Genomic DNA, 23434 nt, shown 5'->3' on the forward strand with positions numbered 1-23434 from the left:
CTACAGCATGGCACATAGAATGAAGTATTTAGCTGTCTAGCTAATAACAAAGGGCTGTAGATATATCAAGATGAAACTGGAAAAAGAAACGGAGGTGGAGGAATACAGGAAGGATGATCCAGATGGCCAGACCTGCAGAGGGATGGGACTCTTGCAGCAACGGTGGGAAGACTAGGAGTACTTGTGGCACCTTAGAGACTAGCAAATTTATTTGAGCATAAACTTTTGTGGGCTTACGCCCACTTCATCGGATGCATAGAATGAACATATAGTAGAATATATATTGTGGCAAATTGCCGGTACTGTTCTCTGGGTCTCGTGCTTTCTCTTCTCTGGGGTAGTCAGGGGCGATATTGCTTGCTCTGAACCAGTTCTTAATCACTCCCCTAGTTCCTTGGAGGAGGGGAGTGGAGAGGGAGGACCTGGGCCCGCCCTCTACTCCAGTCCAACCCAGGGGCCCTCGGGTTGTGGTGAACCACTTGACTAGTGGTTTCTTCCCCTGGTTACTTCCTCTCATACCGTCAGCTTGTGAAGGGCTTCTCGCCTCTCTTCTATACAAAGCCTGGTGCCCTTACCTAGGATTTCTGCTGGGCTTCCCCAATCCACCGCAGCACTCCTCCAAACCTTCTATTTCTCTCTGACAAACTCTTCTCTTCTGCAATCTGCACTCTGCTCCAATCCAACCTTTCTCCTTCAACTACCACCCCCTGTCTGACTGGAGCAGGGGTTTTATCCTATGGACTGTGAAGTCAGGTGCTCTACTGAGTCAGGTGCCTCTAATGAAGTCAGGTGCTCTAATTGGCCACAGCTGTTCTAGTTAATCTAAAGCAAACCTTCCTCCCTTGGCAGGGAATAAGGCCCCCTGCTAACACTCTTATGCTGCCCTCTGGCCATGCTGTATCACAATATATACAAACAGAGAACATGAAAAGGTGGATGTAGCCATACCAACTGTAAGAGGCTAATTAATTAAGATGAGCTATCATCAGCAGGAGAAAATAAACTTTTATAGTGATAATCAAGATGGCTTAAGCCTGTTCTACATGGGAAGGTTTTACCAGTTTAATGGCTGTAGTTTTACTGATATAACTCCCCTTATGGATACTTATCCAGCACAATAGTGGCTTTTTTGGCATAGCTTAAACCCCTTCCCAAAAGACATAAGCTAAACCAGAATAAAGGCACTCTTCGCCTTGGTCTACACTAAAAAATTAGGTCAGCCCAGCTATGTCGCTCAGGGGTGTGTTAAACTGACCCCCCCCCCACTCCCCGGGCAGTAGTTAAGCCTACCTAACCCTTGGTATTGACAAGTATCAAGGGGTAGCCATGTTAGTCTGTATCCACAAAAACAACAAGGAGTCTGGTGGCACCTTAAAGACTAACAGATTTATTTGGGCATAAGCTTTTGTGGGTAAAAAACCCACTTCTTCAGATGCATCAGAAAAAGTGGGGGGTTTTACCCATGAAAGCTTATACCCAAATAAATCTGTTAGTCTTCAAGGTGCCACCAGACTCTTTGTTGTTTTCTTGGTATAGACAGTGCTAGGCTGATGGAGCATTCTTCTGTCACCCGAGCTACGACCTCTTTGGGAGCTAGATTACCCACGCTGACAACATAGGAGAACTCCTCCTGTCAGCATAGGTAGTGTCTACACTAAAACGCTGCAGCTGTGCCTCTGTCGCATCTCAAGGGGGGACCAGGCGTGGTTCCACTGGTGTACCCCATGCTGTGTGTGTGCACAGAACTGAGCCCAGCTTCACAGCAGATTGCAGCACAGAAGAGAGCAGGCATCAGGACACAGATAGGTCATCAGAGAGAGATGGGCTAGGCTGATCTGCTTCTGCATAGTGCTTCTGTGCTTTCCCTTGCTGCATTAGGGGATGTGCAGGCTGCTTCCTCCATGAGGAAATAGGATAAGATCAATTTTCATTCTTTTCAACACCCCCATGCATCTCTTCAGTGACCAGCTCCGCCTGGAGAGGTCATGGGGTGGGGAAGAGAAGGGAAATGGCTTTGGCCTTTTATGTCCATCATATTTTCTCTTATTACAAACCTCCTGTTTTCTAGGGTAAAATATTATCTGAGAAAATGGTGGATAGACAAGAAAAATCTCTGCATCAGATGCCAAACTGTGTCCAGAACATGAGTTTGAAAGTTATAACAGTAGCTCTGTTTGTAAGATAATACTTAGGAGGATTCCCACCCACCACTTACACAAGTTACAAAGCTACTAATTAAATGAGGGTAGATTGGGTTTGGGCCCTCCCCCTTCCTCAACCTGCTGCTTTGAAATTGCAAACAAATCAACTGAGTTGGTTCATTATAAATTCCTGGGTGCTCCTATGCTGTTTTCTTACGGAAATTTGAGGTTGTTTTTTTCGCATCTGGGATAGACTGGAACCATTTCAGGTCAACGATGTGCCAATTAATAATTCCTCAAAGTATGTAGGGCGTCAACACAATAGAGCATAATTGTTTATTGTGTTAAGAATTCAAGGCCTTTTTTTTAAAAAAAAACCCTCCACCCTCTTTAGGGCATGATCTTACTCTCACTGAAGTCTGTGACAGTACTCCCATTGTCTTCCACGAGGACAGGATCAGAGCCTTCATTATATATATTTTCCAGTTTTAAACCAGCTTAAGCAATTGTCAGTGGTAACAGCCTAGACAGTGGGTGTTTTGTTAAGATTATTACCATTGTATGGAGGAGCACAGCAGACTGATGTTATTGGAAGGGCTGATATACATATGTTGTTGATAGGGAAAAAACTGTTGAGTTCTCTTTCCAAGTAAAATCTCTCTTATGCAATAATACGATTGCAAAGGAAACAAACCCATAAGATCAATCACAAAAACTTACATTTAGACAAACCAACAACAGGACAGAACTGTTTTTCAAAATCAAGGCTGAAAATCCAGACAGATACTTTGGCTTTAAGCTGCTGCTGTATTCCACATCCCTCTCCACCCCGGCTGCAAGGGGGTGAATTCAGGACAGAATCACTGCCTGGGTTTTCCACCTTAATGCTGAATGTCTTTGCTTTTGTGGGTTTTAAATGAAAGTTGAAACCAATGCAGCTTAAATGCTATTTAAAAATAAATGTATCGTAATTAAATGGCATGTTTGCAGGGATGTTTCAATGATTCAGGAAGGGACATTTTGCCTGTGGAAGACTGGTACAGACTAATCACCCTAGCATTCCCATTTTTAAAGGGTGTATTTGCTTATCCTAAGGGGGACAAATATATCCCTTTACATATAAATAAATTTAGAATAACCTGGCATGGGTGTGTGTGGGTGTGATTTCCTGCATGTGTGTCCACTGAATTCAGTAGATGTTATTAGAGACACAAGGTGGGTGACATAATACCTTTTATTGGACTACTTCTGCTGGTGAAAGACACACGTTTTTGAGCTACACAGAACTCTTCAGACCAGGATGCCTCGTAGAACTTGGGAGACATAGATACAAGACTCGGTTGCATCACAGACTTCCTGTGTGATGTTGGCCAAGTTGCACAGCCTCCCTGTGCTGCTGTAGAATGGGGATAACACTTCCTTGCCCCTCAGGGATGTTAGAGGGAGAACTCCATTAAAAACTGTGCAGAGCTCAGACACTACGAATGCGTCCTGGTAAGTGCCACAGATAGAATGGGGCTCCAGGGGGATTCAAATAGTCACTTGCAGGATTGTGGCCAACTTTTCAGAGGTACTGCTGAGCTTTCATCATTCAGCGCCTCTGAAAACCAGGTGGCACTAAAGCTATGACGAAACATGACTGGTCCATGAGGAGGTTGTGACCTGCACCAGCCTTCATTCTGACCCTTTTTTCCCCAACTGTCCAGAACTTTCTCAAAGTTTCTTATTTGAGGCTGACATTTTTTCGGTTCTGTCCATGAGTAGGGGGAAAGTGGCTATGTGGGAGGTTGCTTGTCTCTGTGTAGCCACTCACACCCTCTTCAATACATCCCTGAAGGGGTATAGGGAAAAGTATGTAAGCAAGATGGAGGAGCAGCACTAAGTGGTGTAGTTAAGCACACACAAAATTATTTCTGCTTGAGGGACCTTTTACTCCCAGTATACATCCTGGGCAGGATCCATCCAGTTGGGGCCAGCTTCCCTATGGATCCCAAACCCTCCAACGTCTCTTTTATCCCTACCCACTTTGCACCTGCTGAGGGGGCTATGGGGTTTTTGCATTAATATATTTCCTTCTGAGTACTTTTTGCAGGAAGGAAGCATGTGGGTTAGAATTATTCATGCCAGGATTGAAGTTGCACAGCAGTGGAGTGGCATTTTTTTGTATTTATCTTGTAGGTCTGTATTGCTTTCTGATGGAGGGAGTTTGTGTTGCTTTTAATGAGGTAATACCAGGGGCACAATTCATGGTTTTAGATATCGATCAGTAGGAGGAACTGTCCCAGTTTTATTCTCCAATGCTGTTGGGAGTGTTCCTGTGTACAGACAGTACCAGCTTGCAGAATTGCTGAAGGTTTTCTCCCAGGGTTTTGCTCCATTCTGCAGTCTTGAGTTAGAGCTGACATTGTTCCGCCCTAGTGACTAGTTTGACTTGTACTGTCACACAGTATTAATGCCGATGGCTTTTAACCTGGTCAAAAATGTCAGTTGTTTTTCATGGGAATTTTTTAAAAAATGAGGTGTGATTTTTTTTTAGCTGCTGCAGTTTTTGGGAGGAAGCCAAATATGATTTTTTTTAAATAAAAATGTTTGGGAGGGGGGGCGTGTTGGTCAAAATGTTGAGTCTTCCAGGAGGGAAAAAAGAGAGAGAGAAAGTTTGCATTTGGTTGGAAAAACTGGAAAATGGTTTGGTTTGGGAGTGTGGGGAAGGCCATTTTCAGCCAGCTTGAAGTGGTTTGTATTTATCTAGTGGTTTCTTTATATGGTGGAATCCACAAAAGGTTTTTTTTTTTTTTTTTTTTTTTTTGGCAGAGCTTATATGTAGCTTGTCTGAAACTTCCTGATGCATTTATTATGAGGCCTAAGGGTGAATAATTTAGGGTATCTGTTTTCCGTGTGGATTCTGTGTGTCTCTACATTTTCCAGATTTTACCATTCTGGATTGTTACATTTTGTTCCTTTTCACTTGGATTATGTTCTTTTCAAGTCTCCTCAATTAGCTCCACTAACATCAGATTTTATGAAGGAAAAAACTAACTTTTTTCTATGATAGCCCCAGTCAAGTTATGTGCACGGTTTCTTTAAATTGGTAGCAGGAAACCAGACCACAGAGAGACTGGGAAAAGCTCTAGCCCTGAAGTTCTACAGTGAAGCAAAGAGAAACAGAATAGCTTTAGGGGGAATACAGTTGTCCTTATTTTCATAAAGTTCCTGGTTCAGTGTTAGAAGAAAGGGACTACTGTGATTATCTCATTGTCACATGAGCAATGATTTACTCTTCTGCAGAATGTTGTGGTATATGTAGCACAGAGTGGCCTCAAACAGATCTCAGGAGTGGGTATTCACCCACGAAAGCTCATGCTCCAATACGTTTGTTAGTCTATTCTGTAAGGTGCCACAGGACTCTTTGTTGCTTTTTACAGATCCAGACTAACACGGCTACCCCCTCTGATACAGATTTCAGACAGTATTTTAAAATAGAGATTTCCTTCATTTTCTTGTTAGTTTATGGCAATCAATGTCAAACCATCGCTCTTACCTTTTTTGTCTTGTTCAGTAGCACATTATTTTCCTGTTAGTTGTATTGGCTTTAGGGTTGAAATGGATACATTTTCAGGTCCGACTGTTGTTTGTGTCTGTACATTTTTGGGTGTAGGATGTATATGTATATGGGAGGAATCCAGGTGCTGCTGTCCTTGTGCAGTATGTGTGCACCACTGAGTGTGTAAAGTTTATCTCTGTATGCAAGTCCTAGGTAATTTAATAGGGATTTACACAATAAGGTTCTGTAGAAATGAAACAGGATTTTATAAAAATTATTCTAAATCCATATAGATTTTAATAGAGAATGATGATATCCTTGCTATAGAATTTTTAAACTATCCTATAAAATTTAATAGTGACTTTTATCCCTGTTATAGGATTCTATATACTGGCTTAGAAATTCTACAGAGAGAATATTATTCTCTGCTCACTCTGTAGGACTTTCCGTAAGCATATGTGCAGGGAATATATATTTAACACCATTATAAATGCTGGAGGCAAAGCGGGATTTGGGGTGGAGGTTGTCAGCTTGTGATCCCCCATGTAATAACCTTGCGACCCCCTGAGAGGTCCTGACCCCCAGTTTAAGAACCCCTGGAACAGAGTATTCCTCTTTGTCTTTGAGTGGCTAGGGAGTGTGCATTTATATGTGTATGTATATCTATATGATTTGGGTGCATATATATGACTTTGAATGTTCAATGTGCATGTTTATGTGTCACTGTCTGTGTATCTCTGCTCTATCTGTGAGTGTAGGGTATATGTATGCAGTGTATATGTTGTGTGCCTCTGTCTGTCTAGGTACATATTTGTGCCCTCTCTGTGTGTGTCCACGCCTGTGTGTGTGTGTACCTACACTTCTGTACATATTTGTATAGATTGTGTATATGCTGTGTATGTGCCTGATTGTGTATCTTTATATGTATCTGTCCATGCCTTAGTGGAGAAGACCCATCGAATGTAACAGGAATTAAACCAACAGAGATACTTAATAGGATTCTACAGAAATTACTCTGAAAAGCTACAGGATTTAATAGACATTTCTGTAGTCTTCTTAGCCATTCTGTAGCGTTCTATGGCAGGATTATCATTCTCTCAACTTCTATAGGCCTTTTTTATAAGGGTATGATCTGTGTCTGTGTTCATGTTGTGTGTGTTGATGTCTCTGATATTTGTGTGTCTTTTGATGTATGTATACACTGTATGTTTGTGTGTGTGTGCCTATGTATGTCTGAGTGTGTATGTGTCTTTGTGGACGGTTGGCATACAAGTGCCTGTGTGTGTGTTTTTGTATGCAGGATGCGTAAGCCAGATATTTAAAGGTAGTAAGGTGTCTAGCTCTATCTTTAGGCATCTAAATATCTTTAAAATTTTGGCCCTGTCTGCTTATACTGCATGTTTGTCTCTGTCTCTGTGGTTGTGCACACACACGATTCTCTATGGCTTGGGTGTGGAGCGTATGTGATCTCTGTGTATCTCCGTGTCTCTGCCTGAATTGCTACATGTGTCTCTGTGAGTGTGTGCATGAACATATCTCTGTGGTGGGGGTGGAGGGCGTGTGTTTGGCAGCCAATCCCCCTGGCTAGGGTGTGTGTGAGAGTGTATCTGTATGTCCCTGGGTGTGAAATCCACCCCCAGCCTCCCAGACCCTGGCCCCAATTTGCTTCCATCTCCTTGTTTGGAGGCAGCTTAGCCAGCAGGACCCAGGGCAGGCGCTAGTCCAGCCCCAGCCCCTGATTGGGTCTCCTCCCTGTCACAGAGACCCAAGCTGGAGTTAATAATAATAATATATATATAAAAAAAACCCAGCAAGAAAGAACCAACCACCCCCCTCCTCCCAGGCCTCCCTCCCATTGGCTGCCCTTCCCTTTGTGTGCCAGGCAGCTGCAGTCCCAGCTCCACATTTGAATGTATATAGGGGATTGGAAGGGACCATTTCCATGGGCCATCTGTCTCCCAGCCAGCAGCAGCCCCGCTCCCACCTCCACCCAGGAGCAGCACAACAAAGGGACCGCAGCCGCAGCAGCAGGCAGGCAGGATGGTTCTAGTGCACGTCGGCTATCTTGTTCTTCCAGTGTTTGGCTCTGTACGAAACAGAGGTATCGCTTTATCCTTCGGGGCTTATTCTCGGTGGTGGTGGTGTCTGCGTGTGTGTGTGTGTGTTGTTTTTTTTTTTTCCCCAATGCACGAGCCTTTGGTTTCTCTGGAGGGTTTCCCCCCCGGCTCCTCGTTGTCTCTCATTCTTGCGGATCAGATGCAGGAGGGTGGAGGGGGAAGGAAGGGAAGAAAGAAAGAAAACCCAGCAGCCGAGCGGTGGGATTATTTTAGATTCTTCTCCTCTGGATTCCGAGAGCCTCCTTCCCTTAACTCGGGCCATCTGCCCCCTGCTTCCCCCCTGACAAATCTAGATCTCGGGTGGGAAGCCAAGCCTAGACCTGCCCTGCTCTATGTCCGCACGGGGCAGGGGGCTGAAAAAAAGGATTTTTTTTTCTTTTTGTGCATTCAGTGGGTAGCGATTTTATTTTGTGTTCTTGGCGTGTGTGTGCTCTGTTTGACCATTGATTTGTGCTTTTATTATTATTAATTATTATTATTATAATTATTATTTATTTACAAGCTGAGGTCTCCCCATATCTTATCTCGTCCCTCCCCGACTCTCTTGGGAGCCGAGAGCATGTTCACCCTCTCTTAACCTTTCTTTTTGTCCCTTGCTGTTTCTTCTGTAATGGCCTAAAATAGCTTTGGAATGAGCCTGCCGTTTTTAGGGTGCCTTTTCTTTCTTGTTGGACATTGCTCCCTCCCTCCCCACCTCCTGTAATTTGTCCTCCTCTCTTTGGGGATTCTAGTTGTAATGTTGGTTCTGGAGAGCAGCACATCAATTCACAGCTCCATGGTGCTCTTATTGCTCAGAGAGATTTTTCAGGAAAGCAGCATGAATATTTTTCACAGAGATTTAATATGGGATGTGTATGGCCATTGCATATTTTTTTCCACCTCCCCTCGTTCCCATCCACCCCACATTCTGCTACAGACAATGGACCTGGACCTCTCCCTCCCCCCCAGTCCTCATTCCTTCCATTTTCTTTCTATCAAAATCAGGATGCATTTAGAGTCATTATTATTTCTAAATCAGCCTTTTTCTCTCCTTACATTTCTTTCCTGGAAATGTTCCCCCATCCTGACCTCCCACCCCCCCCTTGGCCTCTTGTTGGTCAAGTCCCTGTAGTTTTATTTATATATAAAATAAATTTCCTCTTAAAGATGATGCACTGCTGTAATTACCACTGAGGTCTTGATCACTGGGGATCCAATAAAAGATGGGTTAAAATCTAGCACAATTAGACTCAGTCCAGATTCTGATCTCAGTTTACACTGCTATAAATCCAGAGTAACTCCACTTGCACGGATGGCTTCAAATGCACTGATTTACCCCCCAGTGTAACTGAGATCAGAATCTGGTCTTTCCTGCTGTTGTCCAACCGCTTTAAAATTTATTTCCCTTTACTGTATGTGTACATATGAGCCAGGTTGAACACAGTGGCATTGTTAACTGCAGTCTCTATTGTGATGATGGGATGATGACATTTTGCATTTATCAAATCTTTTATTTTTTTTTTCTTCATTGTGTAGCACAGTGAATGGTCAACTTGCTGCTGTGTGCTGTAGCCCTCTGCCTCTGCATTTAGCTGTATTGTGACACCCCTCTCTTAACCATTTCCTGTATCCATCCGAGGAAAGCATTGATATTTAAGCTGCAGTATCCCCTCTCTATGGGCTGTCTGTCAATTTCAAAAAGGCTTAGATTGATGAGATTTCTCTGTAACACTAATTCTACCCCTCCCTCTCATCTGTGCAATTATCCTTATTATTTGAGAATGTCTAGGATTTTTTATTATATACTAGGCATACATTAAAAATAATTAAGACTGATGTTAAACCCCAAAGTATAATTATCCTGATTAAATCATTATCATCATTAATTACACTGATTTTTAATACCATTACTGGAAGCAATTTAATGTTTTCAATTTCAAATTAGTTTTAGTGGGGTGGGAGAGGTTCTCTGCTTCTCTCCCCAGAATTTACATTTCATTTTGGGTTCTTTCATTTTACTTAAAACTGAACATACCCACAGAGAAACTGTAAAGGGGCTATTGATATTTGACTCATACAAATGAACTAAAAAAAGACCTTGTGACAGAGGATACTAATGCTTAAACCTGAAGTCCTAAACCACAGTTTTCTTGTAAAACTATTAGACAGACTGTAAGCTTAAATCTGCTCTTTTTAATTTCATTGTAGTAGTATAGAAAACAGGCCATTTCAGAATAGCTGTAGATAATAACAGCCATTTTTGTATCTTCATCTTGTTTAGCTAAGTACATTGCACTGTAAATTCCTGTTAAGTGGATTCATTTTGCTTTAGTTGGTGGATGCAGTATCTTGTGGGTTTTTTTCTAGTTGGACAACCATTGGTTTGCCATCTAGAATGCCTTTATGACGAAACAAATTACTGTCAGTCATAGGCAATGTTAATAATAATAATAAAATCTGCAATTAAATTAGCCTTAATTTAAAGAAAGGCTTTGAAAAATAGTTGGAGAATAAGATCCGTGAATAAATGGAGAAACTAAGCATATGAACATCTGAATATTCCTCCACCCTGCGTATTAACAAGGATTATTCAAAGACTTGGTAATACAAAGGGGTACTGCATCTTTGTACATTATATATCACACACACTCTCGGCCAAAATTACACCACTTTCAACAGCTGGCCTCCATCTGTTTCTTTGAAAGCTGAAACATCCAGTATATATAATTGTCTGTTACAGAAATGATCCAAACACTTCATTTAGTGTGTATAAATTGGACACAAACATTTGATCAATTAACGCTGCTCCAAAGAAGCATATTAAATGGCAATTTTAATTAATTTTTTTTTTTAAAAAAAAAAATGAGACTGCTTGCAAAATGGTTTTCCATTAAACAGGGATAACATTTTCTGCTGTGCTAAATTACTTCCTGTTCTTATTTTGTGGGTAATTTTCTGTATCAAATACCCTTTGGTTGTGTATCTTCACCTTTTTTCTTGTACTAAAACTAAAGCATGGTCTGTATTTTTTTACATTATCTAGTTTCTGATGTAAATCTCTTTGTAGAGACATACCCTGCTGAAATGTAATGTGCTGTAGCCTATACATCTGCTCATTGTACGCTGCTTTTGTTCCGTTGCCCCTCCATAGCATGGTGGGCCTTGCCTTTTTGTATTGTGTGCATGATGACATTGTTACACACAATTCCACTAATACTAATATACAATCTCTCAATAAAGAAACTAGTTTTCCTATATTAACCTAGTGTGCTTTTTCTATTGCTGTTTTCCCATTTATTGTCGTATCCTGCTGTTTAGATTTTTCCCTTGCTTTCCCCATTGTAAGATTGGAGTGAATGAATTTTTCAGTACCACAGATATGGGGGTCTTTAATATTTCTACCCCATATCTATATTCAGCATTAGTCTGTGTATATCTACTGTACAGATACACATCCTGTATTATCACTTTGCCTATGTATAGTTCTGTTTTACTCCAGAATGACAAAAATTAAGTGTATAAACACACCCACACTCATTAATTATCAGAAGAGATTAAGGAGCCTGCTACTTACTGCATTCTGATTACAAGGTTACACATTGGTCATGAGTAATGAGAGGTGCAATGCCCCAAGGTGGATGAGGGAAAAAGACATTTTTATATGGCTGGCTTTATTAGCAAGAAGTAAAAGAATCTTAAAAAATAATTTCCCCACTCCTTTTTATAACCCTGCCCTTTTGAATATGATTATCCTGCCCACCATCTGGTAGGAGAGGAGTCCTTAGTGCCTAGATACTATGATGACTGGCAGACTATAAATACCTTAGATAGACAGCTGGAGAGCTGGAGTAGTAAATGTGTCCAAGATGCTAAGGTTATAACTACACTTCCTGCTTGCAGTATAGTGTGAAAACTTGAGGTCCTCTCTTCTGAATATCTGATTTGATTAACAAGTTAAATATTGATGTAGAAACTCTTAAGTAAACATGCACTTTAAAATATATTTAAGCACACAGGACATTTGAATTAGCTCTGCACCTTAGTCAGTAGAGGAGTTTACTGCAGATGCCATGAAATAATAATGCAGATCACCCATTTTTGGTATCTCACCAGAGCCCATGAAGGGGACTGTTTCCCAGACTTGCAGGAGGGCATTATTACGTAATACATTTAAAATTGATTCCATTTGGGTATTTACGTGCCACTACAAGTCAGGGCTTCCAAAAACAGTTTTTGCACTAATTGCATTTCAAAAGAAGATGGAGCAATGCAGGGCTGGGTTATTTTTCTGTAAAGTAGAGGAAAAATTCAGCAGTTGACAGTTCCACCACTCAAAATTTCAGTGCAAGACAAGTAATCTTCCACTTGTTCTGTCGAAAAAGGCATGTTAGAAACAAATGAAATCAAGTGATTAAAGGAACCCACGCTACCTAAATGGTCATCATTTGAAGAGGCTCATCATTTTGCAAGGCAGTGCCTTTTCACTTTCTCCTAGCTATATCCTGAGTTTTTTCCTCCTCCATATTCCTTTTCCATGTATCTTAGTAATTGTTTGGCCATCATGTCCCTCCTGTATGACCACACACAATATATTTCTCTGCTCCCCCTTCTGGATGTACTGTATGCTTTGGCCCTTTGTTCTCTGCTCAAGCCTATTCCAGATTTGAAAGCTTAGCTGTTTGCTGTGACACATGTACACGTACACATATGTAAGCAGGAGGTTGTGCTTTTTTTAGCTTGCATGAAGGGAGACGTGCATGCCTGTTGGGGCTGATCATTCTATTACATGATTTTTTTCCCCCACATAGTACAATACAATTTTGTTCATGGTTTCAGAAGTAAAAAATCCAACCAACCAAGTGCCTCACTCCAAATCCTACATTTCCAACCCTTGCTAAACTGAAATATGCAAGCAGCTGTCCCTTTGTTACAGATAGTGGTTTCCTCATAACAAGCCACCAGTTCTTATTTTGCAAATTAGGCTAATATAGATCAAAATTGTTTGGTCAATACATTTTGAGCATAGTTTAGTAATGTAATAATACAGAAAGCTGCTGGGTTAATGGGAACTCATGCTAAGCAATTTATCATCTGCATCATGTTTTGACCTATCTTGTTAGAACACGCATTCTTATGAGAGACAATATTTCTGCTCCCCCCACAACACTTTACTAGCGAGCAACCACAAGGCTTCCATAGTTCATAATTCATCAAAGGCATCCACAGTTTAATAATTAATACCTTTGACACTGTCATTCGGAAAAGACATCTGGACACAAGAGAGCCATTTTTTTTCATTTCAGTAGCACAGATTGGGAAAATTGGGGACAGGTAAAATATCATTGCTGCTGTGGGTGGGGAAGGACTCACAATGGTTTCTTGAAAGTGTATATTTCTCTCAGACACCCCCCATGCATTAATGGGCTGCTTTAAATAACATCTTTCTATAAGAGGGGATAAAATTATTCTGACTATGGATGCAACTGGGCCAGATTCTTATGTATGCTAAGGTGCCTTTACCGGCTCTGGAAGCTTTAGAAGGGTCTTAAATAGTTTACACTCACTTTAAGCCCCTTTATGCTGCCAGAGAAGTTTCACTATCTGACCCCATCTCCTAAACCAGGCTGAGGTTCTTGTCTTATTATAATCTGTACTGGGTTTTTTAAATTTTATTTCAGAAATAAACATACTGGGCCAAATTCTACTCTCATTTGTTGTGGTGTAAATCTGGAATAGCTCCCGCAAAGTTTAATGAAAGTAACTCTGGATTTACGCTGCTAAGAGCAGAATTGGGCCCATGTAAGTGTAACGTTTAAAAACTAACGAACCCACTTCCAAATTAAAAAGCAAAAGAAAGCAAAGTATAAATGGACTTTGAGACGCATGTGGTAAAAATCCAACCTCTGGCCTAATCAACCGTAAGTCAAGTGATTAGGGTTCGATCCTGCCAAGTGCTGCTGTGTGGAGTAACTCCTGGAGGCTGCTGAGTGCCCTGTACTTGTGTGGATTTCAAAGAGAACTGGATCCTCACAACCTCTGAAAACCAGGCCTCTTTGATTTAGGTTCCTAACAGTGGATTTAGCTGCCTAATTTTTAAGGCACTACATTTGAAGATAGGCTTAGTGGCTATGAAACTTAAAAACCCACTGCAAGCAGGCCCAGATTATATCAGTAAACACAATTCCTTAGTAAGTATTGGTTCTTGTAATATTTAAAAAGCCCAGTGCATTGCACCAAACATGTATCACTTAGCTGCACAATCTGCTTATGTGCATAAGAATCTCTGTATGCTTGGGTGGCCCCTGTCAGAGTGTATGGGTGTTACTCTTGCTAGCTGCATACAAGTTGACTACAGCATTCAGCTTTCTCCATAGCAAATCAAGGCCTGAATCCTGCTCTGTCTGAATCCTCAAGCGCCCTAGTGAATGAATAGCATCATCAGGAGATTTTTGTCCATTTCAGCAATTTTTGGGGTGTCAGTGCCTCTGTTGCACACAGGGTAAAATGTAAGACAAAAGGAGTCAGTGGGAGTAAACAGCCCCCTCTCTCAAGCTCCCCATGTGTCTCACATGAAAACATTCCCTGTAATGCCATGAAGAACATGCAAAATATTAAAGGCCAACTCATCCCTCCTTCATTTTGATGGAAAGAGTGGAAAGCCCCCTCCTTAGCTAAATGCTATGACAGTGAGTCAATCCACTACAATTGTCCCCTGACTTCTGCACCGGCCCTTCCAGGCCAACTCTGTGTGTTCGGGGTTCTGTGATTTCAGGGGATGTGGGGAGCCAGGAGTGAGAGGGTCTGCACAGTGCCACTCTCCTCCACAATCAGCCTTTTCCTCAGTCCAAAATAATGTTGGTCCTGCTACCTTATCTTGCACAGACTCTCATTCCATGTTGTCAGCACCTCCTCCCCAACTAGTTTTGGCTTAGTCATAGCCAAGACTCAATGGAACATAGCTCCTGAGGGAGTTCGGGGGCCCGGGGATCAGCAGAGAGGGACTAGGCCTCACCGCACATTCCTGAACACACAGGATGCTGAGTTTTCCACCTCATTTTGACCTGAGGTTTTTTCTGTGGTAGGGAAAGATCTAGGCCTCAATCTAGAGCATAGAGCTATACGGATGTCTGACAAGCCTCACTCCACTTACGTGTATATTCTGGGGATGGCCCCCTGACCAGACACATCTGCCAAATTCACGTTGTATTATTCATATGAACAAGGCAGCAGTTTTACCAGGTCTGCGTTGTGGCCTCTAGCAAAAAATAAGTTTACAGTGTTTTCTTCTGATGCCTGATGGGACCTGTCCCAGCAAACTAGTTTTACAGCTCTAGATCCTCAAACTACAGTCAGTGGGAGCAACGGCTGCTCAGCATGTTTGGAAACCAGGCCATAAATCCTTACCATTCCAGCAAACTAAACACATCCCAACTCCAGTAAAGCCTCAGCTCTGGTTTCAGTCACCCTGGTTAAAGCAACCTCACTGACTTGAAGGATCTAGTCTGTCCTCAGCTATGTGTGTCCTTGGGATAGGTGTGTGTGTATATCTGAGGGTTGAATTAGGTTTAGGTGACTTCAGTGCGGGGGGTGGCACCTGCAAAATTGGGATGAGAATCTGATCCAGCATCTTGTGGGGAAGATAGTCTTTCAGGCCGGAGGAAGTAAGGTAGAGCCTGCTTCGTGCGCTTGCTAAGAGATACATCTGCTATGCCATATATGCAACTGAGACTTGCCAGTCTTCCTCCCAAAGATCAATTGTTTCTGAAATTGCACTAAATGGGTCTCCACAGGGGAAGTGCTGACCTTGGGGATGCCCCAGGTGTCTGCAGATGCTTTGCCAAAAAATGGCTAAGAAATTACTAAACTGGATACCAAATCGGATCCTGTTGACTCCAGTGGAGTTACTCCTGTGAGTAAGAGCAGAACCAGGCCCTATTGGCTAATTTCTATGGTCTGTCCTCAGTCCTCTATAGTCTGGTTAAACACCCAATGGACCTAATTCCTCTCTTCACTGGGCTGCTTTGTGCAGTGCTGTGGATGTAATGGACCCCTAAAGAGTAGGAGCTTAACTGGCCTAAGGAAGATCTTTAATGTAGGGTGATGCTCCAGTGCTGTGCAGCTGGTGTCTAGGAGGAAAGAAACTGTGGCTGTGCTTATCAACCTGTGCTAATTTACAGAGGGCATAGGGCAGCTGCAAAGCCAGCGCAGAACTAGAAGCGTGCAAAGGTAGCTTAAAGCCATCTTTCCAATCCCCCCAATTGCCTGTCTGTGTGTTCCTTGGTTGCTGCTGCAGACCCAGGCCACTGTCAGTGGTAATTTTGCTCCAGTAAGGATGACACGATTGGGTCTGATACAATAAACGTAAGGGAGTGGCAATAGGTGATGTCTCATAAGGATGCTGCTTAATTTAGATGTACCTTTGCTCACGTAGCCAGTTTACTGTGACTCCAGTAATCAGAGTGCAATTACTGGGATTCTTAACATTTGCAACACTCTCCAAGCATTAGTCCTGCTATTTTCAATCTTCTCTGGGTTGGGCTGTATGTGGAAGAAGCAATGTGGTCATGAAGGCTACACGCACCAGTTTCTGATCTCAGTTACCTCCATTGACTCACTAATACGAATGGCGCTTCTCTGGGTTTAGACTGACTGCCCAGTCTTGGGGTCCTTCCTTAAGCTATTGGAGTTCTTTCATTTTGTCTGATCGCCCATCATGAAAGATGGATCACTTTCTTGAACTAGCAGGAACCATCTAGCGGGCGCCAGCAGTTTACCATTCTCATGTCCCTTTAGTAATGTGTCTTCTGAACCAATAGCCATTTGCTGGGGAGATTTTGCTTGAATACTAAGCGTCAGTTTATTAAGCAAGGTTTTCCAAAATAGCTAAGAACACATTTTACCAAGTCACTGTGCACAGTTTAATCATGGCCATAATTCAAGGATCCATCCCATACACATGTTAAAGGACAGTGATTGGTGTTCCTAATAACCCTCTGAGCTGCCTTAAAATCATCCCTTCTGAGCTGTCTGAAAGCTTCCAGTTTGCTTCCTTAATAATACGGAGTGTGTATCAATATAGCTGGAGAGACTATAGTGTTAGTAAAAGGTGCCGAACAAGTGACCTGAAGAATTCTGCAGGACATGTACGGCACTGGGCGCAGTAAAACAGTGGACTAATCTGCTAATGAGGGATGACTTCTAAGGGCTGAAGGAGTAATTTAGGACATGTCTACACTGCAAAAAAAGACCCACAGCAGAGAGACTCAGAGGCTCGGTCAAGTGACTCAGGTTTGTGGGGCTTATGCTATGGGGCTCAAAATAGCAGTGTAGACATTTGGGCTCGGGCTCTGAAACGTAGCGAGGCAAGCGGGTCTCACAACCCAAGCTCCAGCCTGAGCAGGAACATTTGTAGGACAAGCCTGAGTCAGTTGACCCAGGCTCTGAGACTACCTGCCCTGGGGGTGGTTGTTTTGTTTTGCAGCGTAGACGTAGCTGAGTCCTCATCTCATCTCTGACCTCTGTGCTCTGGCTGCCATTTGTCAGGGTGGATTGCATGCTGCGTAGGCAAGGAACTGGAATGACACCAACTAACTCATTTCCCATAGGCCACCAAACAGCCATCAGATGATAGTAACAACTTTTGATTAATAATGACCTGGGCTAGATTCTAAGTCTCTAACAGGTGACCTGCAGGAGAAAGACTCTGTATCTCATTACCAATTCCGTGAGCCATCCGGCTCCCTACGGAGCTACATTTTCTTTTATTCCAAACAAATCAGTTCAAAGCGTTCCCGAAAGGATTATGAAATTCACTTTGCAGTTCATGCTGTTCAGATCTTAAAGTATTGCCTTCCCAACTGCTGTGTTCAGGCATTCTCTAGAGAAATCTTGCTATGGAATTCTGCTCTCCCATACTTTTTCAGATGTATTGCCATGTCATTTTGGCTTCACCTACTTGAACAAGCTATTAGAGGATATTGCATTTAAGCATTCATCCCAAACCAGTATGCATTTATAGTCCATCCTGTTATCTGGGGCTTTGGTACTGAATATGCATGGCTATTAAAATAATTGAAAGTAGAAGGTTCCTTTTTTCCCAGGGGACTTTTAAACTGGCCAGACACTGTGCTTAAGCAGCAGTGGAAAAGAAATCCCCTTCTCATTTTGGAAGTCTAAGGAGGAGAATACCACTAGAAATATGTGAACGGCAGGCCATGATGTATGAAGCACTGTAGCCCAGTCTATGGGGATTTGCTGCAGAGTATCACAGTTTGATCACTCCAGAAATATTAAAGTCCACAGATTCTCATCAGCACCCTAAAGTTTACTGCTTAAATAAACAGGACACTGTTTATTTCTTAGCCATTATTTTTTGTTTGGTGTCAAAAGGTGAATTTAGCGCTGAGGTGGCTTGACAAGCATGCCTAATGAAGCCCTCAGTTTATCCATACATGTGCAGCATGACATTCTCCCTCCCCTTTCCTACCAATGGACTTTACATTGACCTGGCGAGGCGAGAAGAAAGTTCTGTTTCCAGACCTGTTCAGTGAACAGAAGGGCACACAAAGGTGGTGGTGGGTTTTGTGCATTGTGGACACTCATCCAACTGAACCAGACCCACCCGCTCACTTTCTATAGGGCACCAAACAGCCATCACTAGGAATGACTCTGTGACTAGTGTCCTAAACTGGCTTTAAATCAGCAACCTAGAAGTGAAAAGCTCTGAATGGCTTTGCCAGATCCCTGAGCCAGCCATTCCTGATTGCTTTATCAGTGTTGATCTGCGCTTCATTAATCAGTCCAACAGTCATAACTTTCTCTACTCTGAAGCTTTTCTAATTTAATTTTAAAATAATTTCTTTATATTCTCTAGAAAGCAAAACATTTCCTCTATTTTCTTAGAGGTTCCTGCTCATGCACCAATAGCTTCTTGTCCTCTCCATAGTACTCCAGTGAGCCGGCGATGCTCAGCTATAGTTGGCAGACTATATGGGGGGTCCAGGGAGTTCACAATGTGACCCACAGTCACCCCTCCCAGGTGCAGCCCATGGAGACTACAAGTCCCAGAATGCCATTCTCCAAATTGATGTCTAGAGACTGCTTGTACCAAGATGGAGCATACTGGGACCTGCAGTCCTCACAGACCTCTAAGACTATGCTCAGAATGAGCGCAGAGTTGCTACCCTGCTCCATTTTGGCAAGTTCGGTGCCACCTGCAGCCTCTTAGCGAGTTTCGAAGGAAGCCCTAAGCTAGGCTAAGATTGGGTGTCGCTGATGTAAAATTCTTACAATACATGCTCTTTTGCAGGAGGTTCCTGTGCACCTTGTGTCTGACAGTACTAAATGTCCCCAGTCCTGGCCATTGCATGGATCAGAGATATTTAACCAGACAATTGGCCGTGTCCTGTGACTTTGCGAATGTGCTCAGTGATCGGGCCTCCCTTGCCAGCTTGTAACAGCAACAGCATTGCCAACTCTTCTGCTTTTAGTAGGAGTCTCACAATATTTCGGTGTTTTCCATAATGCCCTGCTCCTGGGGTCAGGTGATTGGGTGAGAATCTCAGCTTTCAGTTCAATAAAACTACATTTCTAGCCCTCGGGGTTGTGGAGACAAACTTGAAAACGTGACCCAAGTGCTCCCTGAAGCCGCAAAAACTGGAGCTCAAATAAAAACAAGCCGCAGTTTATTACTTTATTTTTTAAAAATCTCATGATCTTTAAGCCAATCTCAGAATTTTTTGGGGGGAAGGGCTGACTCATGAATGTGTGGGGCTGGCCATATTGAGGCCAAGTTCAAAGCCGCCAAACAGTGGGAATCAGACTGTGAGTTTCTCTAACCCTGCAGGTAGATGTATGGGTGAGACATAGGGGTCTAGCAGTGAGTTTTCTCCTCTTGTCACTCAGACAGGATGCGGCAGGGAGGGGGAAGGCATGGGTCACCTCCCCCCCCAGCCACTGTCCTCACTCTGCCCCCCCATTATCGGCAGGCATGGGTCACCTCTGCTTTCACTGGTTCTCTTCCTGGGACAAATGACTATTCTGCATTTTGTAGAGCTTCCTAAGACGTGGACCTCCCCCCTGCACCCCCAGAGCAGCGTGGTTCAAAGAAGCCTCTAGCTTTCTGTGTGTTTATTGCTTGCTCTGTGCCCTCTCACATGGGAGATTCCGATTTAATTCCCGCTCACTGTAGTCTGCGCCTTGATCTTCTAAGAGGAAGGCAGACCACTCAGGTCCTTCTCCTCCAAAACAGACAAACACACAACAGTCACTTCTGAGCCGTGTCAGCGTTAGCTACAGAGCTCTTTATCATGACCTGGACTCCAATTCCGCAGGGGGCTCAGAGTGAAACCAACCAGGCAGGAGCTTCCAGAACTGGAGCTATGCTGGGGACAGGCAGAAACAATCTCCATTCCCCAGAATCATCTAGCCCCAGGTCCACAAAGGGACTTCGCTATTGCAACTCTCAGCCTTGCCGTGCCTAACTTTTAGGCACCCAGCGGAATCCACAAACTCTGGGATAGGCAGCCAAGCTCCCTATACAATACATGGGGAGAGACAGACAGATCCTGAAAATGCGATCCACAAAGCCAGCACACTAGGCAGGCAGTTGGCTAAGCTAGTCAACAGCAGGTGTCAAGGAGGGGGTGTATCCTAAGCCCTCCCCTCTCCCAGCTTAGAGGGATCTGGACTCTTCCCCTGCAGTCAGACATCTAAGCTGTCACCTGCAAGAACAGCACTGGCATGCTCCTAACAGTCAGGGGTGGGAGGGGAGATAAAAGGACCTTCCTAATAACCATTAGGCCAGGGCACTCACCCAGGAGGGGTGGGCAATACTGGTTCAGTTGCCCATACTGCTTGAGAAGAAGAGCTTTGAACATGGGTTTCCTACCTCTTAGCTGACTACCCAAACCACTGCACTATGGGATACTCTGGAGGCAGTACCCTTAGGCTCTTCCTTCTGATCCCTGGTGATGCTCTTCAGTGGTCACATGACCTTTCCCCCAGCATGCCTTTCTAGTTGCTGGCCCTTTAAACTTTGCAGACACAGACAACTGCAGCCCTAACATAGCCATTTTGTTGCCTGCTGTGGAGTTCTCTATCTCAGCTGGTAAGTGTTCCGACCTCCTGTCACGTTCTCCCTTCCTTATTCCTAGGGACGTAACATGTTCTCACATGAATGGTGTTTAGTACTTAGCCTTCACCTGCTGGAGTGATTAGTTCTATAGTGCTAATTGTTTCGTGTTATGTGTCCAATATACCAAGAACTATATCCCATCCTAGGGTGACCAGATGTCTTGATTTATAGGGACAGTCCCAGTTTTGGGGTCTTTTTCTTATATAGGCTCCTATTCCCCACCACCACCCACTTCCCGATTTTTCACACTTGCTGTCTGGTCACCCTATCCCACCCACAAAGAGAACATTTATTTTGGATTAAAAGGAAACAGTAGCAAGAAAGAACAAAAGTAAAGACTCCAGGAGAGAGCACAGTGTGTCCATCTCTGGTTACAGGCTGCAGCCATGCTGAGACCAGATGGAATTCAAGGGGCAGCGCACAGAAAACCAGACACCACAGTTTCAAACTGCATAGTTACGTAGTTGTGAATGATTTTGCATTTCATGCACTATTCCATCGTTCACTCGTTGCAGTTCCATTAACCCATTTGTGCAATATGGGCCCGATTCTTCACTGCACTCTTGTGCAGCCATTTACGCCGGTGGCAAATGACTGTGATATGCTACCCTTGTGGAATGTGAGTGGAGAACTCTCCTTTGGTAGTGTTTTATGGCCACTTGGCACAGGTGTAAGCAAGTACACAAGGTGAAAGATAGTGACGAATCAATCCCTTTCTGTTTAAGGCCTGATTCTTCCCAGAAATCCTAGGATGTAAGTGACTGCATGTATTTAATGCCAGTTTTAAGCCTATCCTGTATGTTACAGCAGGTAGCTATAATACGGATTCATACAGACCTGAGGATGGGTCATGGAATGGACAGCATGGCATGTGGTGGGAAGGCAGTCTGATATATCTACGCCGCCAAGAAAAACCCACCATACTGTATCTCAGAACTCAGGTCAATAGACTTGGGCTTGCAGGGCTCGGAGTGCATGGTGAAAAATAGCAGTGTAGCTGCTCCCGCTCAGGCTAGAGCCTGGGCTCTGAAACTGGACAAAGGGGGATGGTCTTGGAGGCCAGCTCGAGCCTGAGTGGGAATGTTCACACTCCTGTTTTGAGCCCTCAGCCTGAGCCCAATGAGCCTGCCAAGTGACCCGAGCTCTGAGACTCCATGCTGCAGGTTTGTCTTTGCAGTGTAGACATCCCCCCAGTTACCTGTCCCAGTTCTTGATGAGGTTATAAACTCCATCTGCATAACGATTGGAAAGGACAAAGGTGTGTCTCATGCATGCATACTCTTAATTCTGAAAAGGCACTGCCAATGGGCCAGCTGTGAAGCAGCCCAAAGGGCATGAAAATGCTGATGATAGAAAATGCAAAGTCATGTGCCACGGCAGAGGAGGTCAATGTTTTCGTCAATGATCGGGGAGAAAATATAAAATAATTGTCGATCAGGTTTGCAGGGAAGACAAAGATTGGCCAAAAGGTGAATATTGATGAGGCCATGTCACTGGCCCATAGGGGTCTGCATCAAGCTGTGTGACACTGCCAGACCCCATCTCCAGCACCAACCCCACCCCTGCAGTGTCACACTGCCCAACCATGACCCCCCTCCCAAGCATGACACCAAACAAGCTAGAGGTAATCAAACAACATGTGTTTTAATACAATTAAATGCAAAGTCACAGTTCCAGGACAGGGGAAAGGCAGTGACTCTGAAAAGGACTTAGGAGTCAAGTAAATACGAGCTCCCGGTGGATTGTGAATAAAAGCGCTAATGAGGTCCTTAGATGTATAAACGGGAATATTGAGCAAGATTAGGGATGTGGTATTCCCCATGTATGCTGCATTGGTGAGGCAGTTATTGGAACACTGTGTCGAGTTCTAATACCTAATTTTAAAAAGGATGTTAGAAAAACAGTGGGTTTAGAGAAGGTTACAAGAAAAGTTCAGTGTCAGGAAAACACCCTTACAATGGGAGACTTAAGAAACTCAATCTATTTAGTTTGTTGAAAAGAAGGTTAAGAGGTGATTTGATCATAGTCTGTAAGTACCTACTGAGGACGATGGTTTCTGATACCATCACTCTCTTCAATCTAGCAAAGAAAGACCAAACAAGAGCCAGTGGATGAGAGCTGAAGCTAGAAAAATTCCAACTGGATATAAGGTGCAAAATGTTAACAGCGAGGGAATTAAGCATTGGGACAGCTTCCCAAGCTGTGGAGTGGATTCTTCATCACTTGGGGCATGGCTACACTTACATTTTTGCAGCGCTGGTAGTTACAGCTGTGGTCATACAGCTGTGTAGGGCCAGCGCTGCAGTGTGGCCACACTGACAGCGACCAGCGCTGCAGTGTGGCCACATCTGCAGCATTTGCAGCGCCTGTTGGGAAGTTGGTGCATTGTGAGGCAGCTTATCCAGCGTTCAAGTGGCTGCAACGTCGCTTTTTCAAAGAGGGGCGTGGTTCGTCGTGGAGTGTGAGCAGAGGAAGCTTGTGCGATGGCAAGATGGGTGGATTTGTGGAGCAAGAGGCACTG

General features: G+C 43.6%; 1 protein-coding gene across 1 annotated transcript in view; it reads left to right on the forward strand.

Annotated features, from left to right (window-relative positions):
* The first annotated feature begins 7531 nt into the window (after positions 1 to 7531).
* Positions 7532 to 23434, forward strand: part of ARK2C (arkadia (RNF111) C-terminal like ring finger ubiquitin ligase 2C) — a 115923-nt gene continuing 100020 nt past the window's right edge. The window contains exon 1 of the mRNA XM_032768968.2: positions 7532 to 7783. Coding sequence (XP_032624859.1) covers positions 7723 to 7783 — 61 coding nt within the window. The 5' untranslated portion in view covers positions 7532 to 7722. The remainder of the gene's footprint in view (positions 7784 to 23434) is intronic.

Source organism: Chelonoidis abingdonii, chromosome 6 (genome assembly GCF_003597395.2).
Source record: "Chelonoidis abingdonii isolate Lonesome George chromosome 6, CheloAbing_2.0, whole genome shotgun sequence".
NCBI lineage: Eukaryota > Metazoa > Chordata > Testudines > Testudinidae > Chelonoidis > Chelonoidis abingdonii.